We start from the raw sequence: 25114 nt of genomic DNA on the forward strand, positions 1-25114 counted from the left end.
GTCTGATATCATAAAGTATGGGGAGTGTCCCTTATCATCCAGTTGAAGTGTCCACTCCATTTTTTACAGAAGCATTTTGCTTAATATTGCAGAATGCACACCTGCGTTTTAAAAGCATGTAGCAGTTTTATAGCAATATTTCTCACCATATTCTCTTTAGAGCATTGAATTCTTCCACATGTGCTGGCTTACATATGTTTTTCAGAACAACATGAGTAAAAAAATGCAACATTTGAAATGCAAACAAAACTGTGTTCTGAATGCAAATTTAATTTGTATGTATATTACTATAGTATGCATATTTTCTCAGAAATTAGTCTAAATATTGTTAGATATTGTTTAATGGGGCTTATTGTTGCAACCTCAAGTTTAGGGATATTACTGATAATGAATAGCCATAATGCTGGTCACCGAGGAGCATATCTCCACATGGAAGGAAGAAATAATGATTAACATGTTGCTACTAAATCTGGTACTGTTTCAGTAAAATCTTTTGGAAACCCTATAAAAAATATTTTTCACCTTGAAGCTATCCATTTTTACTGCAACCTTTTAATATGACACTACCTTTCCACATAGCCTGGATAGAGCAGAGTTTGCACGGGGCAGCCCCACATGGATTCTTCTAAGAGACGATGGCATCATGGAAGGCACCAGAGTGGCGGTGTATGAGGGAGACTCAATGATTGATGATAATACTAGGAACTGTAATTCCAGAACTACCATCAAGGGCCCCGGAACTGCATTTGCAGGAATACACAGACAATAATGGACATAAATATCAATTAACAAAGTTAAATCATCCGCTCTATTGGAATTACATTTGTTTATGATCTAAGATGACAGATAATGATATTAAGCGTAGGTGGTATTATGGCTAAGCAGGATGTAAAATCTCATCAGCTGTGTTTTTTAAAAAGGAAAATGTGAATATTAAAAGATAAATTGTGGGCTACCCTTAGGCCCTCTGTAAATGGCTTCTCTCCATTGTCTTCCTCACTGGCAGTGAAAAGACAAACTGCATCAGGTACATGTGTGATTTCTAATATAGGGCTTTGGAAGAGAAAACCTCCAAATTCCAAGTTATCTGTACAGAAGAAATGTTTAGCTGAGGTATCACTTCATCACTTTGAATGCCATCTTCCCAAATGGCTCATTAATTAAATACTACAAATAATCGCTGCGACCTCTTCATTAAATAAATTTGCATAGAATTTTGAGTCTAACATCTATATCAGTGCTGATCTTGCTGAGAAGAAATTTCTGTACTCCCTTTATTTCTAGATATTCTGCTTGAAGAGTCTGTAGCCAAAATTAAAATCTAAGAAAGTTCTAGTTCCACCTTAGGCATGAAGCCAGCTGGGTGACCTTGGGCCAGTTCATCTCTCTCAGTCCTCAGAAGCAGGCCATGGCAAACTATTTCCAAAACCCTTGCCAAGAAAATGGCAGGGATTAGTCCAAGTGGTTGGTCCATGTAGTTGCCAAGAGTCAAAAACTAACTTGAAGCCACCCCTTCAAGCCATACATTCATTCATGCTTGTTTGAATAATATGTTCTAAGCCAGACATGTCAAACATAAGGCCCACAGGTCGGATCCTGCCCATGAAGGGCCCAGATTTAGCCTGCGGGGCTGTCCTGGAGACAACAATGGACTGTCCCCCACTGCCCTGGCCCCGGCCCACCCCCGCCCAGCTGGGTGATCCCCTGGGAGCTCAAGGGCTGGGCCAGGTGCCCGCAGCCCAAGGCCCTAGCAGTCTGTGCTGCCATCCGGAGGTGCCCACACTGTCAACGCTGCTAACATCAGATGTTTTTGCATTGACAACAGATGGAGATGCAGCCATTTTCTTCCTTTTGCTTTTAGAGTTAGATGATGCTGAGGGGGGGGGAGGGAATGTACATGAGAGTCTAGCTAGACATAACACTGAACCTAGTGTGAGAACCAAGGTTATTGAAATAAGAGATGATAAAGAACTGGCGGACTGGAGAGCTGGACTGGAGAGCTGGAGGGGAAGCCCGCTCTTTAAACTAATTGGGGAATGTGATTTATGACTGTTAACTGGAGGAGGGAATTGTGCTTTGATACTATGTGCTCAGGGGATGGGAATTCAGTTTTTGGCTTCGACTATATTAATGCCAATGCTATGCTACTCAAATAAAGATTCTTTAAGGTAAACAATGCCTTGAAGTTCTTTGAAGAGCTTCATTGGTCGGAACCATGACACGCGGCCCAAGAGGGTTGGCGAGGCTCCTCCGGTGGATCAGGCTTTGGCACCCACCTTGAACCCAACTCCTCCACGGAGACCCCTGGATCTTCCCCAGCCCACCCTGCTCCCCCCAGGTCCCCCCCCCAAATTGAGCGACGTTGAGCTGGCTATGCCTACCCCAGTCACACCCATCCAGTCAGCTGTGACCGCTTAGCCACAGTCACCATGCCCACCTGACCCCCCTGAGGGCAACTACAATGCTGATGCAGCCCTCAATGAAATCTAATTTGACACCCCTGTTCTAAGCAGGCTGACAGAGGAAGGCTTCTATGCATAACCATGCAGATGTAATCCTGAAAATAAAATGAAGAGTTTTTGCTATAGGAGAAAATTGCCAGAGCATTTTTATGGCTTACTGTGTTATGCACACAATGGACCTTTGTCTGAAAGTCCCTGTAGGCAGCCCCAAATAAGCTATAAAATACTTTTAAGGTTATTACTGCTGGAAAACTTTGGGCAAGATCTTCTAATGATGTGGTAAACCATGAACAAACAAGAAACTGCAGTTTCCAAGTTGCAAGCTTGCGGGTGAAGCAGTTGTGTACATATGTACTTATGTGCAAGTCTGATTGATTGAAGAGTTCTATCATTTTATTTCTTAAAGATACTAGGACTGAAAGAAAGACATGCAATTGTGCTCTTAAAACCATATTTGCCTATTGATTTTTTTCCCCCAAGATACTTGTGTATCAGGGCAAGAACTGCTAGAATAGAATAGAGTAGAGTAGAGTAGAGTAGAGTAGAGTAGAGTAGAGTAGAGTAGAGTAGAGTAGAGTAGAATAGAATAGAGCTGGAAGGAACCTTGGAGGTCTTCTAGTCCAGCCCCCTGGTCAAGCAGGAGAACCTATACCATCTCAGACAGGTGATTGTCTAGTCTCTTCTTAAAAATCTCCAGTGATGGAGCGCCCACGATTTCTGGAGGCAAGCTGTTCCACTGGTTGATTGTCCTCACTGTTAGGAAGTTTCTCCTTAATTCCAGGTTGCTTGTCTCTTTGGTCAGTTTCCAACCATTGTTTCTCATCCTTCCCTCTGGTGCTCTGGTGAACAAAGTGACCCCCTCTTCCTTGTGGCAGCCCCTCAGATACTGGAATACTGCTATCATGTCTCTCCTATTTCTTCTTTTCTTTAGACTAGCCAAACCCAAGTCCTGCAGCCATTCTTCATATGTTTTAGTCTCCAGGCCTTTGATCATCTTAGTTGCTCTTCTCTGAATTTTTTCCAAACTCTCAACATCTTTCTTGTGATATGGTGACCAAAATTGGCTGCAGTATTCCAGGTGTGGTCTTAACTAGGGTTTTATAAAGTGGTACTAATATTTCATGTGATCTTGATTTTATGCCTCTGTTTATACAACCCAGGATTATATTAGCTTTTTTGGCTGCTGCTGCATACTGCTGGCTCATAGTCAAGTGATCATCCACTAGGACTCCAAGGTCCCTCAAACAGTTGCTGTTTTTAGGCCAGGTCTTGCCCAATCTGTACTTGTACCTTTGATTTTTCCTGCCTAAGTGTAAGACTTTGCTTTTCTCCACATTGAAACTCATTTTATTGGATAAGCGCCAATTGTTCAAGTTTGTCAAGATCTTTTTGGATCCTGAGTTTGTTTTAGGGGGGGGATGGCTACTCCTGTCAGTTTGGTGTCATCTGCAAATTTGATGAGATCTCCTTCAATTCCCTCATCTAAGTCCTTGATGAATATGTTGAAGAGTACTGGGCCTAGGATGGAGCCTTGTGGTACCCCACTGCTTACTTCTCTCCATGTGGAGAGAATGTCTTGTCTCCTGTAACAGCTGTAGCATACAAATTCAAATTGTGCAAATGGTTCATATTGTTCACATTGTCTATGAAGGTCACAGGTGATGATGACCAGTCTTTTTGCTTAGCTTGCTTTACTGAGTTGTTATGACAAAACAAAAGGTGATGATGATAAGGTGGAGAGAAGATAGCATTTCTACCACTCTTAAGTACTTGGAGGAAGGTTAGGACATCTGTGTTATAAATTAATCCTTCCAAACACAGTGGAGGAAAACATCCATCAAATCTTTGCAAGATTGAGACCTGAAATACATAAGAATGTGAATGTTTTAAAATGGTCCTCCTTTTTATCTTTGTTTAAGAAAGAGAGATTGAATCTTGTTTCTTTCTCATGAATGTTCACAGGAAAAATAGAGCCATATGCTGAGATTTCAGGAGTTCATTACTCACGGCTGTCTTGCAGTATAAAGTGGATATATTATAACCCAACCCTCTTGGCCTTAGGAAGTGGTCAAATGACCACATTCTTGGGCTGATGGATTGTTCTTCTCCTTTGCTTAAGCCCAGATGTGGCATTTATGAGGTGGTCTCATGACAAGGGGAAGTCATTTTGAATAAAAACAGAATCTTAGTTCAGATTGCAGAGAAAGAAAACCTTCTATCATGAGCGTGACTACATCTCTAGCATGAAATTTAGTTAAACATCTGTCTGGGGGAATACTGAATGCTTTATTAGCAATGTGGGTAGGATTTCCAGTTGGTAATGAAAAATTCTTAGATGTATTTATTTGCATTGTGATGTGCGTGCAAAAAGCCCATGGCCTACAGATGTAGCACGTTTACAAATGTTTGTGGTGTTATTGTTGATTGGATTTGGAATCTCTTATAATCTACTCTGCATATAAATTAAACCAGCAAGATGCATCTCTTACAAATAACCTTTGCCATCAAGCTGAAAGGTCATTTTTTTCTACCTAATGAGTGGATTCTGTCTTAGATGTCATTCTTTGATAGATTACTTTCATAAGCACTGTTGTTAAATCAGAAGGTGTCAAATTTACATTATTCAATCCTTGTTCGTGCCTCTAGGCTACAATTCTTTACTGGGATTTTGTCTTCTGATCTTTAGACTATTTCTGGCTCTGATACATCTAAAGGACAGTGTAGAAGCATAGACCCTCAGTTCCCAAATCATGTCATAGTGCGAGCTTCCTTAGAAACAAGATAAATGTTTGATTATGTTGTAGTCAGAATCAGGGTGAGATTCAATCACCATGAGGTTTCTGTAGTATGAACAAATGCTGGTTATTGAAATCAACCTCTTTCAAAATTCATCTTTGTTTATTTGATACATTCATATTTTGCTTTTTTCCCCACCATGGGCCTCAAAAACAGCAGAACAGGGTAGCTTCAGCAAAGAAGCTTCTTACGTGACTCAATGCAGCATCTTAAACATAATCATTGTGATACAGTATGTGTTTTTGTAGAATACAGTTTGTTTCTATGTTAGGCTTTGTGTAACCCTCTAGAGTGGCTATTATTAATCTAAAAATATGGAATAAATATATACCCAGAATATTTAACCAACCATGGCTTCAGTGCACTTTCATTGATTGTTGCAATGGATTTCTGCCTATACATACTATCTAGATATGCCACCGATTGTGGTCTGATGTCTGTTTGTTAAGACGTGTGACGGGCAGGTGGACGCCTCTGTGCTTGGCAGAAGAATGCTTAGAACCTTGCAGGTTTCAGATGGATCAGAGGAATCCTACCTGGAGCACACTTTTATGCATGCATGGCTTCGGGGCTTTGCTAAAGACATTTATGATTCATGGAGAGGGAGTGGAAGAGCGCCTTAATGGGATGGTGCTGATTATTTTTCAGCTTCACTGAGGATTGAGATTGTTCAGCACTTTTTCAAAAGGTGCTCAACTTTCACCGAACAGAGTCCTTAGTATACTATAAATGGACACGTGCGCTGAGGTGGAAAGCTGCCTTCGGGAAATCTTCCCTCTTGACTGAATTGTGATGAGCAGAAAATCTTTTTTCTTCAAAGAAAAAAGCAGGAGCTGAGTGTGAACCTGAGTGAGCAAGGCATTTGGAAAAAAAGGTAAATAAGGCATTCAGCTTAAAGGATTGGAGCTCTGGCAGCTTAGGAAGATAGCTGTCTGGCTTTTCCCTTTTTTGCAACCCAATGTTGAGTTTATTGTTGAAGTACCAGGAGCTCCTCAGATAATTTCTAGAAAGAGAGGGAGACCTGGTGAGAGGCACACTCTGCTCCTTTGGTGATCTGTGGGTGATCTGTGCAATTTTACGAGGCTGAGCAAGGAAGCACCTGTGGTTTTCAGCTCCAGCATTACCCACCGTCAGTCTTCAATGGCAACAGTGTTAGACGCATTGAACCTTAAATCCCACTTGGTTTTTTGTACAGTCTGCCTTCCTTTGCAATAATAACAATTCCACTTTAATCGAGTCACTTTACATCTCCAATTACTATTTAAAGTAAAACTGCAAGACCCAGGAGAAAATTCTGTTTGAATATTTAATAATAGATTCTGTGCAGAAATATTTTGCTTACGTACATTAGTAGCATATTTTCACCAGTATGGGTCTGTTCTCTCTTTCCCCCCCCACCCTGGCCCCAGCTAATATGTTTAATTAAGGAATATACTAAGGATGTGCAAGATCTCCTGTGATGTTAATATGAACTAGAGTTTGCTTATGTAATTCTAAAAACTTAGTGTTGTAACAATAGTGTTATAACTTTGGAGATTGCTATACCTGGAGGAATTTTTTTAGATATTTCTTTCAGAATGGTAACAAACTACTCAATGTGTGTGTTTTTGTGTCTGTGTTTTATGATATCTAAAATGTTTTTTGTTTGTCTGAAGGTTCATTGGAGTTTATGCATATTGACCAGAGTTTATACAAATGTGTTTTACCTATACACCCCAACATCTGCTTGGGAATATGCATATTGATTAGAAAACATACAAAATGTTGTTCAGATACTTGTATTCTCCAGTTGTGCATGTATAAGTTGCCTGGAAAATATGCAGATTTCCCCCTTCATGAACAGATGACATGTTTATGAAGCACGGTGAATAGGCAGAATGTGGGGTAATTATGCTTGCTTTTGAGAATGCCCTTCCTTGTTCCATCATTTTCTCTTTTGTCCCTTATTTAGACCTTGATAAATGCAATATTTCAGGTTTTTTTCTTGATAAATGCGATACGTTGTTTTATCCCTCTCTCCCCCAACACTTTTGCTTTTAATGTGCATGATTACTCCAGATAAAGGCTTTTCGAACAAAATTATTTTAAGAGTGCATTGTGTTTGTAAATATAACTATCAGACAAAGTTTTCTAAGATCCAGGTTTCATGCAGTTTCCTCCTAATTTCTGGCAACCTCTGTTTACTTTTTTTTTTTACATAGGTACATAGTTTAAAAAATGACTGTTAGGTTTATTTTCTTTCCATATTCTGTCAAATAAAGTGGCTTCACATTTCAGGTTAACATGCAAAGGGAACTATAAAACTGCACATGAATTTCTGTTACTTTTCCATTTTTAAAAATTGTTTAACAGCATGTGGGAATCTTGAATGCAATTCATGTGCTTGAATGTGAAGGGTTGATGAGATATGGAAGTCATAAAAGTTTTCTTTGCTGACTTTGTCTGCGTTCCAGGCAAAATAAAATGTGTCCCTTGAATGCTTTTGTTGGAAGAGTTTGAACTTGTGCAAATGATGCATGGCTGTTTTTATGAGGAGGGTGTAAAAGTGTGCAGAGGACAGGCAGAATAAATTCTGTACACATGTGCATCTATCAGGTTAACTGAAAAATAACTGTAGTTTGTATGCATAAAATCTATATGGCATGCATATATGTGCCTGGATTCCAAGAAAAGAGAAGAAATTTTAAAATAAGCTGTGGTTTTATATAAATGTTTTTGTGTTGATAAAATTATCTCCATGGAGCAAAACCAGATGTTTTTAGATATCCTTACCTCTTAAATGGTTTTTTGTGATTTTTTTTTCTGGATACTGTTTTTTTTTTCTTCCAAAAGTGGAAAGTCACATAGAATTATTTGGATGAGGTTTGTAGAAGGAAACGTATTGAAACAATAAGCATGTTTCAGAACAAAGCAGTTCACATATGTGGGCGTATGTGTGCATGTGCATGCAAACACACAAGTCAAGAATGTTCTGCCAATTTGTTAACAAAGGCTTTGCTTGAAAAATATTGTAGGTTTCTCTATAAAGTATTTCTACATAATAATAATAATAATAATAATAATAATAATAATAATAATAATAATAATAATAATAATAATAATATAAATACAATGAACGTTCACTAGAAAAGTAATCTCACAAAATAATTGTATGCAAAATTAGAAAATAGGAACAATTACATTTTGAAATACATGTATGGTGTGCTTTTGTTGAACTTGTATTCTCTGATATGAATTTTTAAATAAGTTTTAAAAAATACTACGAAAGGAAGATTTTCAAGAAAATGAAATATAAAAAGTAAAAAAGTAGATTCCTACACTAGAAGATTCTGTTCACAGCTAGGATCTGGATGCAACCTATGGAAAGGTGAAAAAGTTCAGACTACAAAGCGGGATTACTTAGCAAATTAAAACTTAAAACCTGCACTGCTACGTAGCTAACTGCTAGCTGAGCATAGCATTGGTTCTGATAAAATACATTCTATGGTTCTACAGGACTTTAAAAGAATCTGCCAGGGATTAGTAAGCAAGACTATTGTCTTTACAGAAGACCTGCTATCTAAGAGTGTAAAAAAAGGCCTAGATGACAAATTTTGAGAATTTTGGTTCTGGGTCATGACCCATGATTAAAAGGTTTTGTCAAACATTATAATTTTTTTCTTAGCTCAGATAATACCAGAAATTTAACTTGTGTGAGTCTCCTCCAGCACACTGAGAGGGATATTGTGAAAGAGGAAAATAGTTGTTTGTGGAACAGGAGGTGGCAAGTTGCTTGTTTAGGAGACAGAGATAACCTGTGGAGAAATCGTTTCCTGTTGTCACCAGTCCTCTTTGCTGGTTTTGGACAAAGCAGATAGTCCTATCCTTCTTGGGAAGGGGAAAACCATACTTGCAGAGAATAGTTTTTCATGGCTATGTGAGGAGGTTTTTTTTTTAATGAGATCAAGTGGAGTGGTTTGGTCTTTACCTCTGCTTTCTCTCAATAAGTCTCTGTGCTCTGGGTGCCGTCCCCAGGGTTGGAGGAGCTAAACTGGAGGGAATTGATGAAGGAAAGCCAGGATGCTTCCCACCTTTTGCAAAAAAGTGACCTCCTTGTTGTACTCATTGGACGGTGCAGAGTGGTAACAGAAAATACAGTTTGCTTATTTGGAACCCTGGGAAGATTCGGTAGCTCTTGGGCAGAAATGGGATTATTTGTGAGAAGCTCATTATCTCTGCTAATACAACCAGCATGGTAGAAATGGTGATATTGTTAATCCCTGCTGGAGAGCACCAGGCTCCTCCTGTGTATTGGCACCATAGGTAGGATTACGCATACCCATTACAGACTGTGGCCCGATTTTCTTAGGCGATTCAGGTATCATGTCTGAACTCTTAACTAGATTCAGAAACACAACAAACTGAAAAGGGCAAGCACACAAACAGTTTGTGGTGAGCAAGTTCTTTGCTTGGCCTCCTGTGTTTGGACCTTCAGTGGTAATCATTCAACCAGAGTGGGAGATAGAGGGAAATGCATACCTCTTGGGAAGAAGGCCCCTGTCCTTCTACCCAGAGGTAGCTGCTGAAAAGTAATATATAATTCACAAGGCCATGCTGTTTCATGCAGATGGTGACATTCAAGCATGACTGACAGAAGTAAAATCTCTGAAGCCTATTTAACTTACTTCATTCTGTTCTCTTTCCTGTGGTGTCCTGAAATTCTAAACATTCACAATTTTCCAGAATGGAAAACTACAGGCACTGTATAATTTTATGTAGTGTTTGTAGTAGTTTCTAATTTCAGCCTTTTGCTTATGTATCTATGCAGCTGAGGCAACATTTCCCCTGTCTTTTTCTTCCCCAATTTATCTGAAGGACCATGAGGTCATCCAGTGCATTTCAGTAATCAGAAGTTTGTATAAGCAAGAGTATTATTTTCACTGGATTACATTCACAGGGTGGAGTGTGGGGAATACACCAGTATCTTTTTGGTGTTCCTTGATTTAAAGAGTTTTCTTACTCCTCTGTTTCATGTGTCTGTAGAATAAAAGCATCCCCAGAGGCTAGAAGAAGGGGGAGGCAGGGGACAGAGCCTGTGTTCAGGAGCCCTCTTTATTATGAAAGGCCTCCTGTTTGCCTCAAGGTTTTCAACAGCACCAAAGGACCTCCTTTTAATACTGTTTGTGTGCCCCTCTCCATGCTATTTAGGCTGGATACCCCTAGAGTCCCACTCCCAACATGAAGCAGCAGGGCTTTTTTTGTCACAGAATGCTCAGAACGGAGTTCCAGCACCTGTTTTGGATGGAACCTTGTAAGGTAGGCAAGGCGGGTTGTATGACATGTGTGAGTTCCGGCACCTTTTTCTTTTACAAAAAAAGCACTGTGAAGCAGCATGGTAAAGCAGGCAGAATTCTTCAGGTTGTACATGCATGTCCCAGTTAAATTAGTAACTGTTAGCACTGCACCAGTAGAAAACCTCTTGCCAAGTGTTGGCTGCTATTAACTTGAGTCCAGCGAACTCACATCGCTTTGGATCTTGATGGCTAACATTTTGTTCCGTAAAGCAGGTTAGAACAATAGGCAGAGGACTAGAATGGGTGCAGCACAAGAAGGAGAAACTAAAGCTGCTTGCTTGCTTGGCTTGGCTAAGCCTGATTGTGGGGCAAGGACATATTGTTTAGGAGCACATGGCTGTCCTGCTCACTATATTTTCTCACATTAAAATGTTCTGCTGTCATTGGATATTTCCAAATATGTGTAGGGGCAGCTGCTAGAAACAATACACGTGCAATCACACTGCTCAAAAGTATTTGTTTTATTATCTGTTTCCAACTGTGGTCATATCTGAACCAAAGCTGTAATGCAAAGAGAGAGCTATTTCATGTAATTCTTGGGTGTGTCTGCACTTTTCCTGCTTTTATCATTTCCCAGTTCCTTCTAGGAAATTGCTTGAGGCATGCAGAGAGGGATAGTCCCCTTAGGCTGCCCTGAGGGGACATCATCTGTGAGTGGCAATGAACCGCTGTGCAGTTTTGTCCCTTTTGATGGACACAGTAAAAATAAAAATGGTGTGTGCTGTACAGCCATACTGGAATGGCATTGTTGAGATTCTTTAGTATGCATTTAGTTGTGTGTATGATGCAGATTTCCCCCCTAAGCAGTAATGAAATAATAAATCAGATTTGTGGCATTTGTAAGATGAAATGTTTTCTTGAAGATTAAATCACCCTCCTGGGTCCATTGTTATATAACTAAGGGTTGAAAGTGTTTTCCTCGCTGAAGATATAATTGTTACCAGGCTATTTGTGGGCCAGTACCACAAAAACCTCCACTGCTGATTATTGCAGTCTTTAATTCCAATTGCTTAAGCTGCCATGAAAAGTTGAAGGAGACAGGGAGGAGATGAAGGCAAAGCCAGGAAAGAAAGACATGCAGAAAGGATGCGAAGTAGGGTGTGGCTGTGCGGTTTTGTGGTTGTAACGGAAAGAAGAAATGCTAAGATGTAATCTGAAAGCTATTCCTTGCTATGCCAGAGACTTTATGTGTGGGCCTAACGTGGGACACGTAGACATTTTTGAATGCCAGGCATTGCTGTTGGGCGGGGTGGATATTTTTCTAGGGTGCTATCTTGTAAAAGGGCGTGCTCATGAGATCTTATGGCTATCTAACTACCTTGTAAAAGGCCAAAGATGGCTTAGTGAAAGGCCAAAGATGGCTTAGTAATTGTTTTATTGCTTCTCCCTCACTTTAGGTTGGAGAGTCAACATTTAGGCAGATCATCTACTTTAGATTACAGGTGATTTATTCCTCAGAAAGGGCTTCGGTGGTGCTTCTGCTGCTCCTAAATTGAAAAAAAACCCCTGTTAAAATCAGATTTGATAGTTATAGTCTACTTGCATTAGATTGCTATTGTTATGTTAAAATGTTAAAGTAGGACTGGAGAAGTCTGGTTGGAATTTCTTCTTGGTGAAATTCCCATGTTGTATGATCTTGGGCCAGATTTTATTTTCTTTTTGGTTTCAGCTAAATTAAGAATAGTTGAAAGAGACCTTGAAAAATGTCCTGGGCAGGAAAGGTGGGACAAACATGTAATAAATAAAATAAACACCATTGTTTTAAAAAAACCCAAAAAGAATAACTATTGTGAATTTCAAGACAGGTTTTAAACTCTGGGCACATTCAAAAGCCAAGGTGTTTTGATCTTATTGAATCTTGCCAGATATCCCCTGAAATGCCTTTCCTCACTCCTATCTGACATGGTAATTATGAAGGGAGGGGGAACAGTTGGCTGTTCTCTGCTAAAAACCATCCTATGAAGACTTTCTCATGATAAATGACACCCAGGCACTGAAGCATAGTGATCGCTATTATGCGAGATTTATCCAATTGTACTGAATTGTGTAATTCAGAAATAGAGGACCTATTGCTGAGGAAAGGCATTACCAGGGACAAGGAAGGAAAAGAAGATGACACTTAATTGTATATTGAATGTATGATAGTCTGTTGGACTATAGTCATTCCGGTTTCAAATTACGTATTTTCCTTTTTTATCAAAGGCAGGATTATTAAATTGGAATCTCCCTGTGATTCCTGCTAGACTAACCATATGGAAGAAAGGAAGAAATTGGAGGCACCCCCATTTATTTCCAGATAATCTGATTTATGTTTTAAGTGTTCAGAAAAAAGAAATGTTGTAGAAGGACCCATTTATAGCTGCTCTGTTTTCCTGGACTGTCTAAGATGTGAATGCATTGCTATTTGAGATTGGTGTTATTGTGCATAGTAAGTCTAAATATCCACAATCAGTTGACTATAGTAAAACAATTGGAAAACACAAAACCACAACAACATAATTCAATCATTTACCAGAAAAATATATGAAAGTGTTTCAAGACTATCACCAGTGTCACTTGCTGACTTTATTTTAGATTTTGGATATTTTTATCTGTTTGTTTGTAGCTCAGCCATGCGGGGGCCGCTTGAATTCCAAAGATGCTGGCTACATCACTTCACCTGGCTATCCACAAGACTACCCTTCCCATCAGAACTGTGAGTGGATCATTTACGCCCCAGAACCCAACCAGAAGATCACTCTCAACTTCAACCCTCACTTTGAAATCGAGAAACATGATTGCAAGTAAGAAGTTTTTTTGTTTGTTTCCTACTGCCCTTGTCTTTGACTTAAGGAAAGAAATCTTGTCTGTTCCTCACGATTCTTGGCCTCTCTTTACTCCTACTGTATGATTAGTGTAATATATTTATAAAAACTGATACTGTGATTGGAGGAATTTAGATAGTATAGATGAATGGGAGGTTGAAACTCTGAAGCTGAAATTGATGGTGCCATTCTGCAAAGTTGCATGTAATGTATCACACTTGGAATGTAGCTATTAAGCCAAAATTTCTGATAAGCCATTAGTATATCTTATACTGCATGCCCGAGCACACATTAAAGCTCTTATTTCTATTTCTATTCTTTGCAACATTGCAATAAAGCACAGAATCAGGGAGATGGGGAATGTGTGGAATCATATTCTGGTGCCTGACATGGCCATGGCTCTCAAGGTCTTTTTTTCTGCCTTACTGAGCATTTCGTAATGGCTTAAACAGATCTAAATTGTCAGTATTTTCAGTTTCCTTATATTTGGTCATTCATCAGAGGTAGGAAAGGAAAAGGTACTTTTTTTAAAGATGCAGGAATAAGAGTTCAATCACAATCAGGGTCATGGTTTGGTTAGGAGTCTTGTTTTTTTTTTAAAGGAGGAGCAAATCTATTAGTAACATATTTAGAATCATACTAGACAATCCATGCCCCATTAGGTCACCATTTCAAGAGATATTCTGTTACCTAAACAGAGAAACAGAATGACCCCAGGCGGGCAAAAAAGCAGTGGGAGCAGGGCAACTTCTGAATTCCTGCCACCTTCCCCAATGTGGGAAGCTGGCAGGGAACATCAAAATCACTCCTCCTCCTCTTCAGCGGACCGGTGGAACTGCTTGCCACTTTGCTGGGGGGAGGGGAAACAAAGAGAGCAACAGACTGCAAGGAAAGCTAATTTAGAGATCAGTTTTGAAAATTGCAAGGTGTGTTTTGATGTTTTGGATTCAATTGTAACGGCTCTCCAGCAACCTAGACTCCAGGTCTCCAGTGCTGCTATTGGCTGTCCCTAGGCAGCAATGGTTGCTTTAAACCTATTGGCTGCCGCCTAGGGGCTAGGCCAGGGGTCAGCAACCTGAAACAGTGAAAGAGCCACTCGGAACCGGTTCCCTCACAAAAGGAAAAACTGGGAGCCGCAAAAAATGTGTGCGCATGTGCGTACATGCGCGCATGTGCAGAACAGGGTTTGACTGAAGAGTGCAGCCAAGGCGAGATATGCACCTACCCTGCATATTTGAATTGATTGGTTGAACTTTTTTAGTCCCACTTTTTTTTTTTTGGACTGCACATGGCAGAGGACTGGGAGCCGTAGGAGACGGCTGAAAGAGCTGCATGCGGCTCCGGAGCCGCGGGTTGCAGACCTGTGGGCTAGGCTAAAAAATTGCTGTTACTTGCAGCCCAATTCTCAGTTCAGATTCTGCAAGCAATAAATCGTGAGCTTTCCTGAACTCACTTGCCTCTTTCTTCCTGCGAAGAACCTGCGACATAACAGTGTGCTGGCAACCAATTCATAAGACAGTAAAGCACAGCAATTGAAGCTTGGGTAATGCAGTTTTTGGTCATGAGCAAGTCTTGCATTTACATGTTTGATAGCATTTAGCATAATTGGTTCTGTTGTTCCAGTACAGCCAATTCCCATTGGTGGATACTTAGGTGGGTTTGTATAATAAAAAGACTAAGGAAAAATGGATTATTTTTCATAGCATGATGATGGCATTTTTTTATGTTTATTCAAAAAGGCAACAATTGGATTTCTAGTAATTGGCCAGTTACAAATCTTTAAAAAATATAATGATGGCAAGTGCCACTTCTCTTACAGTGGTGAAAAAAGCAGCTTTCCTAATCTTTCCTCTCCCGTCTGGTTAGCAAAAAGAACTATCGTTCGGCAGCTTGTTGCCCAGGTTTGGCTATTTGTGTGCTATATGTTCTTGATAAGTAGAGAAGTGTTTATACTCCCTGCCTTCAGAAATCAGACAGATTCTACAGCACTCGGTAAATTGCAAAGCCAGGAAGCTTGATGTCCAAGAAAAACAATTAGCAGCTAGTAAGAAATAATTAACCGCTTCAGTGAGCACCATTAAAAGCATGAATTAATGAGGTAGCCCCTTGGGTTTTATAGCTCTGTTTGAATGTCTGTGGCCTAAAGGCTGTCTAAAATATTTTGCTTTTCTTGAATGTCTAGATCTGATCATGCAGTCTTTTCCTGTGGTTTTAAGTCCTACTTATTTCTGAGGGGTGGGTAAATTGAGGCAGTTGATGAGTTGGTTGATACAGCCATTTGATTTTTCCTAAACAATAAATAATTTCCCCTGTAGGTGGGGATAAATGCTGGGTTCACATTTTAATGTAAACCTAGTTAATTGATGCTTCTGTACTATTTTAATTGTGTTAAAATGTAATTATTCTATGACATTCATATATCTAATGAAAATTCACTCATCTGTGCACAAAATGCTTTCTGATTAGGGACTTTTCTTGTGAAACACATATAATGTGCCTAATCTTTGTTAAGTTTTACGTTTAAAATAAGAAACTGGAAAAATAAAAACAGAGAAAAATTAAATTTATCCCTAAGAAAAAAAAGTGTAAATTCATATAATTGACATAGCTTGAAATTGCTTGTTTATATCCTCGTTGGTACAGTTTAAACTGGTCAGTTCATTTTGTAATGAAATTGTTTTTATCATCTTGGTGGATATCCAAGATTGTTTTTGTTGGACCTCACCATATCTTTTAATATTTTTTAATATTGATAATTTTATAGTCCTTGCTTTCTCTAGAACTTGGAGCGACTTACAAGGGCATCTGCCATCATCTTAACTGAAAACAGCTAGGGATCACTGAATGAAGGAAATAACAAGCTTAGTTCAGACTTTATCATGGTTTGTTCTAAGTATAGCTTTCAAGCTAAGCTGCAAAGATTTAGAACTGTTTTCTGTTTTTGCTGTCTACCTGGTTAGCTGTATTTTGGTAGAGTGGAGTGGAGCCACCACTATCCCATATTGCAGCTTCTCGTGAATTAGAAAATAGTGTTACTTCTTCAAGATTTTTTTTTAAGTTGGAAGAAATGGAGGTGTATGCATGCTGCTGTATTCACCCTCCTTGGGGATAAGGTCATTATGTCTGTTTGCTGATCCCCCCCCCAAGTGCCCTCCTGTCTCCTGGTGAACCAGTTAATTACTATTACTTTGCCCAGAAAGGGAAGTGTCACTGATTCTTTTGCAAATCATCAACTATGTGAAGGCCAATTGTGCAGTATAGAATGGGAGCAACTCTATGTGGCAGTTCTGAGCTAGAGGCTTCTGGAGATAAGAGTAATGGTTTATGACTACCTTGCTAATTTATTTATCTCACCAAGTGACAGTCCAGTTGAACAAAAAAACTCATTTTTATCTGCAACTACATCTTCTGGTTTATTGGCTGGTCCCAAATTATGGCCGCCTTGTATTCTAAGCTGAATGTATGAAACATCAAAATAGTAAGGGCAACTTTGAAGGGGGGTTGCATTTCCATTGGCTTGAATAACAGGAAACCTCCCTGTGTGACTCCTAATCCAGCAGATTAGTATCACACGGAGAGGTTTGGTCCTGGTCAAATTAATATGACTGTTCCTTCCATTCAACCCTTCAGCTGAATAGAGAAGAGGTTGGAGAGCTAAAGGAACAGGTCTTTCTTCTGCTTTCATTTCTGCTAACTGCTAACTCACTGTCTGGGTTCTCCCTTAGAAAAATTAAAGTTTAATATAAAATTTAGGGTTCAAAATAAAGCATTCCGTGGGAATCCAGGAACTGTAATAGCAGTTGAGTTAGAATCAGCCAGATGCCTTGTTCCATATTTAAAGGAAAATATATGCTTGTCCTACAGGAGAGTTGGCTAAAATGCTTAGAATAAAAGAATTTGCAGCATTGTATTCATGGGGAGAATCACATATCTATTTTATATCAATAACTTTTTATCCTGGGAGGCAATCCTCCAATTTATTATTCTTGCAATGTCACTTCTTCTCATAATGTCTGTATATGTGTGAGAGAGACGGAGACAGGAAGACACATTGCTGCCAAGGCAATAACCCATTAGCCATTTTAAAATAATTAATCATGGGAGAGGCGTAGTCCAGCATTGGAGAAAGGAAACACACAACCTAAATGCTAATCAGCATGCAAAGGAGAAGAAAAAAGAAGCAGCTCTGAGTGCATGAAATAGTAGATAAATATTTTGGAAAATGACATTTTTATTGTTATTTGAGAACTTCTTAAACAGTCTTTCAAAATAAACTTTATAAGAGAATTGAAGCAAGTGTGATAACAAAAGGTACAGTAGGAGTGTATAATTTATCAGTGGCCAGATTTTCACTAAGGCTCTTTAATCCAGTTATTGGGAGGATTAAATCCACACCAAACTTTATAGAGCCTCTCTACTTCTAAGCAGGCTTGCAGTGATAAATTCTGATCTTGGAAAGTACAACACTCACTTGTGCAGAATAATTTAAACAACATTCTTACTGCTTAACAGCAGCTGCTATTTTATCATATAGTTGGTTGAAATTTTGCTTATACATTAATAATAGGATGTCCTGCATTAGGACTGTCATATAATTCTGTGTAATTTGTATAATGTCCCAACATAGTCAACTTAACCTTTCACAAATAAATAATCACAAATTTGTTGTGATTAGGCCTTTTAAAAGCCCTCCATGATTTCAATTAATTTTTAAAACATATTTTTAGGCACTTTTCCTGAAAGTGCCTGCTATTTCTTTCCCTTTGCCTTCATGCATTGAAACGTCATTACGCCCCCAGTGATGCCATGGATAGATGATCAATGCAAAATAGGGCTGTACTGCTCTTTCTAGTTCTTGGTTAATCTTTGCCTTGGAATGGCCTTCTAGCACCTGCACTTCTCAAAGTATGTAAATGAAAAACATGAAAAAGCAAGTAGTCAGAACAGAAGTAAAACTGTTTTAATTTAATTCTAATTAAGTTAGTTTAAATGGTTCATATGTCTGTTTCTGAATATTTTCTTCTTTTGATCACATGAATAGAATTTGAGAAAAATTGTGGGAGAGCTCCAAATCTCCAGGCTCCTCAGTTTATATCATAGCTTTTAATCAAAGCAATCCTTTATTCTCTAGAGTTTATCAAAGTGTTGTCCAGAGAACCTTAGGGTTTCATGAGAACTAGACAGACTTCAGGCAAAAAAGAAAGGTTCACTAAAAAGCATTTCAGTGCTGGGTCTTGATCCAGGATTCTGGGGAAGGGAGATTTACCAAGATGATGAAAGGTCTGGGAACCCACTGTTGAAAGGGTCTGTTAATGGATCTGGATACCTTTAACTTACAGAAAAGATGAATAAAGCCATAACGTATGGTAGTGGTCTGTAAGATGTTCATGGAGAAAAAGGAATGGAATCATACTCTGCTGGCCCACACACAACCAGTGGGTTAAAACAAAGAAAAAAGAAGCTGATTTAAGCTACATGTCTACAAGATGTGTAGAAGTGGACCAGCCTGCCACATTAAAGAATGAATTCTCCTTCCTAGAGGTCTTCAAACAGAGACAGGATAGTCATCTGTCAGAGATGTGGACTTTAGGAGTCTGTGATAACCCAGAATTCTTTGTTTCTATAATAATCAATGAGGCCATGGTGTATTTTTTTTTGGACTTTCCAGTTGCTGCCAAGAATTCTGCTGAGCATGGATCCCTGTAAGCTTTTCTGTGCTGCTATAAAGGATTTGGTTATTCTCTGTCTTGTCATGATGTTCTTTGTAGGGAGTTGGTGTAACGTCACCCTGTAGTTTTCAGTCCCCTGGTAAATTGATGCTAGGGAAACATCAAAACATAGCTTGGTAACTTTATGATGATATAGTCCTTTCCCATGATCCATGGCTGGCTGGGGTCATCCATGTGACTGCTTCAGGAATTATGAATTAATAGCAGCAGCAACAACAGCCAGATGATACTGGAAAAGTAGTATATAAAAAGGAATATGTTCAAAGGCATTTTGCAGAAGATATTTCTTCCCAATGCCAATGACTAGTGAAAAACCCAGGATCTGACCCATTCTGCCTTCCTTATCTTCAGATTTACTGATGCAATCATGGGCTTAAGAATTAAAAGCAAAACAGAATTAAACCAAATGTACTACTCTGTTTCCCATATGAACCCTCTTTTGCTTATTTATATGGAGACCCATTCATTCATCCCAAAAGTCCATTTGGAAGAGGGGACTTAGGAAAATTAGGAAGAAGCCCCTTTACCTTTTTGCCTTCCTTATCGTGAAAGGAATCATTTGGCACTATGAAAGCATCTTTGCCTGTCTCTCTCTCTCTCTCTCTCTCTCCCCCTCCCCCACCCCCCAGCTTTGTTTCTGCTTGAGGAAAAAGCACTTCAGTTTGGAAAGTATTTCCAACCCCAAGGAAATTGGCCTCTTTCCGTTATCAATGCCCTGTGTGTGCTGCAATAGGCACAGCCAGGATGTTAAATACTTGCAGGATGGGCACTTGTCTAAAATGAAGGTTGGAGGCTGAGCCATCATCTGCCCTGCTTCTCTTTAGAAGCATTGACACAGCAGCCAAGTGAAAGCAAAAGGGGAAATGGAAACAGAAGGACTGATTATAGAGGCATGCCAAACTATTTGGAAATAATGGTAGTAGCCCAAGTCAGCTTGCCATTTCTTACTCTCCATGCAGTGAGTGCAGCTGCTGTTTTCCCTCTTGCTCTTCTTCAAGTATCCATGCTGGGGGTGGGTGGGGGGTAGGGTAGGTATCTGCTTGTTGAATTGAGAAGTTGCATCTTGTTCAAAAAGAACAGAGTGTTGTGCTCTTCTGTTATATTAGATTAAACAAAGCTTCGTGGCCTTGCCTGTGCCAAAGTTCATTTTTGATCTGGAAGGAAGACTTGAACTTGCTGAGGCTGAACACCCCCACCCCATCCCCTTGGTCACGTAGCTGGTCTGCCTTAGATTATCCATAATGGCTGCTTCTCATTTCTTTGACGCTGCCTAGGTTGGAAAATTTGACTCTGAAACCTCATCAGTATGTGAATCGCTGCACGAAAGGCCTTCCTTTTTCGTTCACCCGCTCCCTCCCAACAGCATCTTTCAAGTTCAGGTTTCAGTTTGGAATCCATATGCATGTAATTCTCTTCCCCAGTCCCGTAGCCCTCCAGTTTCTGAATTAATGCTGCCGAAATATGTGTGTCGCTGCTCCACACTGGGCTACCCGTCATGCAAAAGGATCATAGGGCATTCAGATGGCTTTTTGTTTCAAGATGGTATCATGAATGTGGGCAGTCTTTCTCCACTGCAAAGATATTATTCAAAGGAAGATTCATTAAAATCAGCCCAGAGAGTTTTCTCCGTCATTATTCAATTCTGTTCAATTGTGAGTAACCCAAGGGACATCCTGGTGTGGGTAGCTCCTGTGGCTTCATCAATGATAGCTTGCAGCCCCCTCTGGTGGGGACATGTCAGGGAGGGCATGCAGTTTTGTGAGACTTTGGCCGCCTGCAAGGGGGGGAGAGAGGGGGGAGGGGGGAAGAGAGGCTGAGAGGCTGAACTTGATAGAGACACTGTGGAGTTGTCACCAGGTTTTTAAATTCTTAAATGTCTTCACCTTGAACTGAACTTCCTCTTTTGCTCTTGGCTGACAAAAATAGAATGCTGCGTGAAGAATTCACACAGGGAAATCACACAAATCATTGCAGAATATGACGAGCCCACCTTAAAGGGCCAGGACTGTGAGGCTTCAGAAAACTGGTTTTAAATGTAATCAACTCTAGATGTATTATGCATTGTTCCTTAAAATTGCTCTCTTGATCCTGAAAAATAGATCAAATGCCTCCAGAGTTTACTAAAGGATTGATTTAAAATCCAAACTCTTGTTCTCTCATTGCGCTAACATTATTCCTTGATTATTCCAAAAGCGTTTAACACTTTTAGTTTTATAAGGGAAGGGCAGAATTTTACTAAAGAAGGTATTCTGCATCCTAAAGATAATCAAATGGAGTATCAGCAGAACTGAATTAATGATAATAATAAATTAATGAAGTCATATGAGGGATTTAGGCTATTTTCCCAATCTAAGATTCTGCCTACTAGATTTCTTTTTCATCTTAGAAAAGCATCATATTGTTATCTATCTAACTACCCCAGATTCTCTTTCAGGAGAGAATTGAATGAAAATGAAGTAACCAGTGCTTCTTAGCATTTTTGCTTAGAAAAAATGTTCTTTCACATTAGAGTTAGTTCTAAGTAGGTTTGTTTAATATTACAGTGTACAACCTGCAGATTTTGCTGATGCTTTACAATGAAACAGGCTATGTCAAGAGTTTCTTGGTTATCTCCTGGATCTAGTTTCTTTATAGTGATTAATTGCATTTAATTCACTAGGTTTCCTCATAGAATGGGGTATCTTTGGGAGTGCCATAACTTTATAGCTGAATAATCCAGAATAAAAAAATAATAAAACAAGATTCATAAATAGACCAAAAGGCTAACACCAAACACATTGTTTCCTGATTGTGATCACAATTTAATTAGCATTCAGCTACTTTCACTGAGAATAGAGAGGACTGATCTGCTATTAGAAATTAGCCTACCCCATAAGGCTGCCCAGGCATTTAGTCAGGATGGAGGGTACTTAGCTCAGGGTTCCACATGATATAAAACAATACATGACTAACTTAGGCTGATCTTTAGAAAAGCTTCCAGGGTCAAGCATTATAAAAGACGGAGGTGAGATACCACAATAGATTAGATGTCTGTCCCTTTTGGTACTATCAAGGGTGGACTGAGCCAGACAACCAGCCATTAAGAAGACTCAGTAGCCAAAATTTCAGACAGGAAATTCTCATTTAGGCTTCCACAGAGGCAAAGCCAAGCTCCAAGCAAAGAATCAAGCTGGACATACACAATAGGGAGCGTGAAATATGATTCTCAAAAATTCAAAGTAAATTTCTTGTGAGAACAGAACTGAGTTCCAAGTAGCATAGCATATGTATAAAATAGGAAACAAATCATTTCATCACTGCAGGGCTATCTTTGGGAGTGCAAGGTGAATAAGCTGCTCTAAGGGGAACAAACAGCACGACATATTTTGGGTTTTGAATTAGGAGAGATTGTAAGGGGGGGGACCCAAAGCATGCAGATTCTAAATGTGAGTCAATAATTTACCTTTTTTGTTTTCAAAAATTGTTCTGGAGTATGGGTTTATGGGGAAAAAATGCCATGCTTCATAGGGTTGTTGGTAGGAAGACTTGGAACTATTATGTTTCTGATCCCAATCTTATATCTCCGCTTAGGAATTGAATCACTAAGATATCTATCTCAGATAAGCAAGAATGTCTGAGCCAACATTTATGAAATTGGAACAGTAATACATTTGCAGGACTTTTGGTGAAAATGAACAGTGATGTTATGCAAACAAACACTACATTGTTGCTTGCCAATTTTATATAGCAATTTACAGGGAAAGAACATAAATTTTGATTTTTTTTTCCTGCCTGTTTTGATATTGCCTCAGTGGAGGGAAGCAGAAGTGAAAATTATGAATCACTGAAATACAGTCCTGACTTGGTTATATGCTCACCAAAATATCAGCTGATAATTATAACAATAGATCTAGCGCGAGAGTGTTAGCTGTACTTTTTTTTTCATAGGAACACAGTCTTGCAACCAGGCTTCTTTCTATCAGCCATGGTCAAAGAGCAACTGAGGCAGCCATTACTTTTGGATAATTAATAGCATTATGAAGATTGACAAATAAACAATGCTTGCATAAATACTTTTAAAAATAAATGCATCTCTATAAATTGGACAACTGGTAGACATTGTTGGGGGCAATTAAGCTGACTTTGTAATAATGCCGCTTGGGGTGTGTGTGAAAGCCCTAATAAGCAGGCATATACATAGAATGAAGGCTACTGCTAAGCTTGTAAGCCGCCCTGAGTCTTCGGAGAAGGGCGGGATATAAATGGAATTAAAATAAAAAATAAAAATATAAGAAAAGCAACTGTTTTCCCTTTTAAACCAAGATCTATAGTATCTTGTAAGAGATCCAACTTCTTGTTTTATAATACAGGTAGCAATCAGTGTGCTTCTCGTCCCTACTCTACCTCTCCACCTTTCCCCACTGAAAAAAATCAGTATTAAAAGGGGTAACTTTTTAGTATACTATAATAAGAAACTGGAAAGTGTAGTTTTATTCAGGAATCAAGTAACAATATGAAACTATTTGTTAAAAATTACCCCACAGTTCTGCCACAATGTAATTTTGGATGGAGATGAAACATAAATTGAAAAGATTTTTATTAATAGCCTGTTGAATAAAGAACATTTAGAACTTAATGTATAAAGTGAAAATAATTTATGCATAAAGAGGCAGTTGAACCTCAGCCTTTCAATGAATTAAATAAGTGTAGAAAGCACTTAAACTTCATTGACAGATACGCAGTTGGCGCTATTACTAGAAAAAGAAAGAAAAACAGGGCAAATTATTACACACTGTAATACCAAAGAATGTAAAAAAAAAGACGGGATAAACTCTGTGAAAAATATTATGCAAGAAAATAAGGTAATGCAAAAAATCACCACCAAAATTCTTATGTTTTTATATGTTTTTAAATCTTATGTTTACAAAAGGAATACCTGAATAGATCAAATTATATCAAATATTTATTCTTTTCCAACAATAAATCCTTCAAAATCTCTAAGCTCAAACAATATGTAACTCTTGGTCCTGTTGGCTTGGTAGCAGAATGCCATAACTATTTGTAATATTTTGATTCAACTACCATATTTTCAGCCAATGTTTAGAGATCTGACATATACTGGACTCTAGTAATTATACAAAAAAGATGAGTTTATATACAATGGATAAAGATTTTTCTAGGAAGCATGTGTAAAGTTATTTCACTTTTAAATTAGGATTTTAATGTGTGATGCTTTAGGGCAAAATCTTGATTAACATAATTGATAATATTCATTATGACCAACCTGGCAGTATCGAGGCAGTATTAAAAGGGTCTTCTCCACAGTTAACAAGAAAACAAGACAAAGAAAAATGTTGGATTGATGTTTGTTTAGGCAGGAAAGAGTTTTCTGTACAGTTCATTTTAATGTGCAGAGTTTGGGAATAAACTTTTCTAAAATTAGTTTCTTAGGAAAAATCTTTTACTTCAAAGTGGCATTGATCAAGGTTATCTTTTGATCATATTGTTCAATGATTTAAAAATCATTGAATTCTACTTTATGTTGGTTAAGTTTGAGGTGCCATTATTAAAATAAATGTATTTCATTAAGTTTGAATTTGTTTGTTAGAACTGTAGAAATTTCAGTCTTGAACATACTTGATATTTAAATTCTGGCACAAAATGGTGTGTGCATGTGAAAGGAGAAAAAAATCAAGAGATATAACCTTGTAAAATCTAGAGACCGAGGAAGCACAACTATTATGATAGAAACTTAAAAAATGACATTATTGAGGTGAAGTGCTATATAATATCTTGGTTACACATTAAGGTACATAACACAGCCATACTTTCCTCAAATATTTATATGGTTGCTGCTTTTAAATATAAACTAAGGATAAGATAGTTCTGACTGCAAGTGTCTTTTTGCTATTTTTCATCTGTATTCAACTATGTAAAATATGAATATTCTTTCATTATAAATAATATGAAATTACAAACGAATTAAACCATTCAATTATTTGATTCAGGTT

General features: G+C 38.6%; 1 protein-coding gene across 2 annotated transcripts in view; it reads left to right on the forward strand.

Annotated features, from left to right (window-relative positions):
* The window catches only part of NRP2 (neuropilin 2), a gene marked incomplete at its 3' end in the record, with an annotated part of 202589 nt that overhangs the window by 35593 nt on the left and 141882 nt on the right, over positions 1 to 25114 (forward strand). For both annotated transcript variants that reach the window (XM_081333416.1, XM_081333417.1), the window contains exon 2: positions 13197 to 13374. In XM_081333416.1, the coding sequence (XP_081189542.1) occupies positions 13197 to 13374 (178 nt within the window). The remainder of the gene's footprint in view (positions 1 to 13196; positions 13375 to 25114) is intronic.

Source organism: Vipera berus (genome assembly GCF_964194415.1).
Source record: "Vipera berus genome assembly, chromosome: 1".
NCBI lineage: Eukaryota > Metazoa > Chordata > Lepidosauria > Squamata > Viperidae > Vipera > Vipera berus.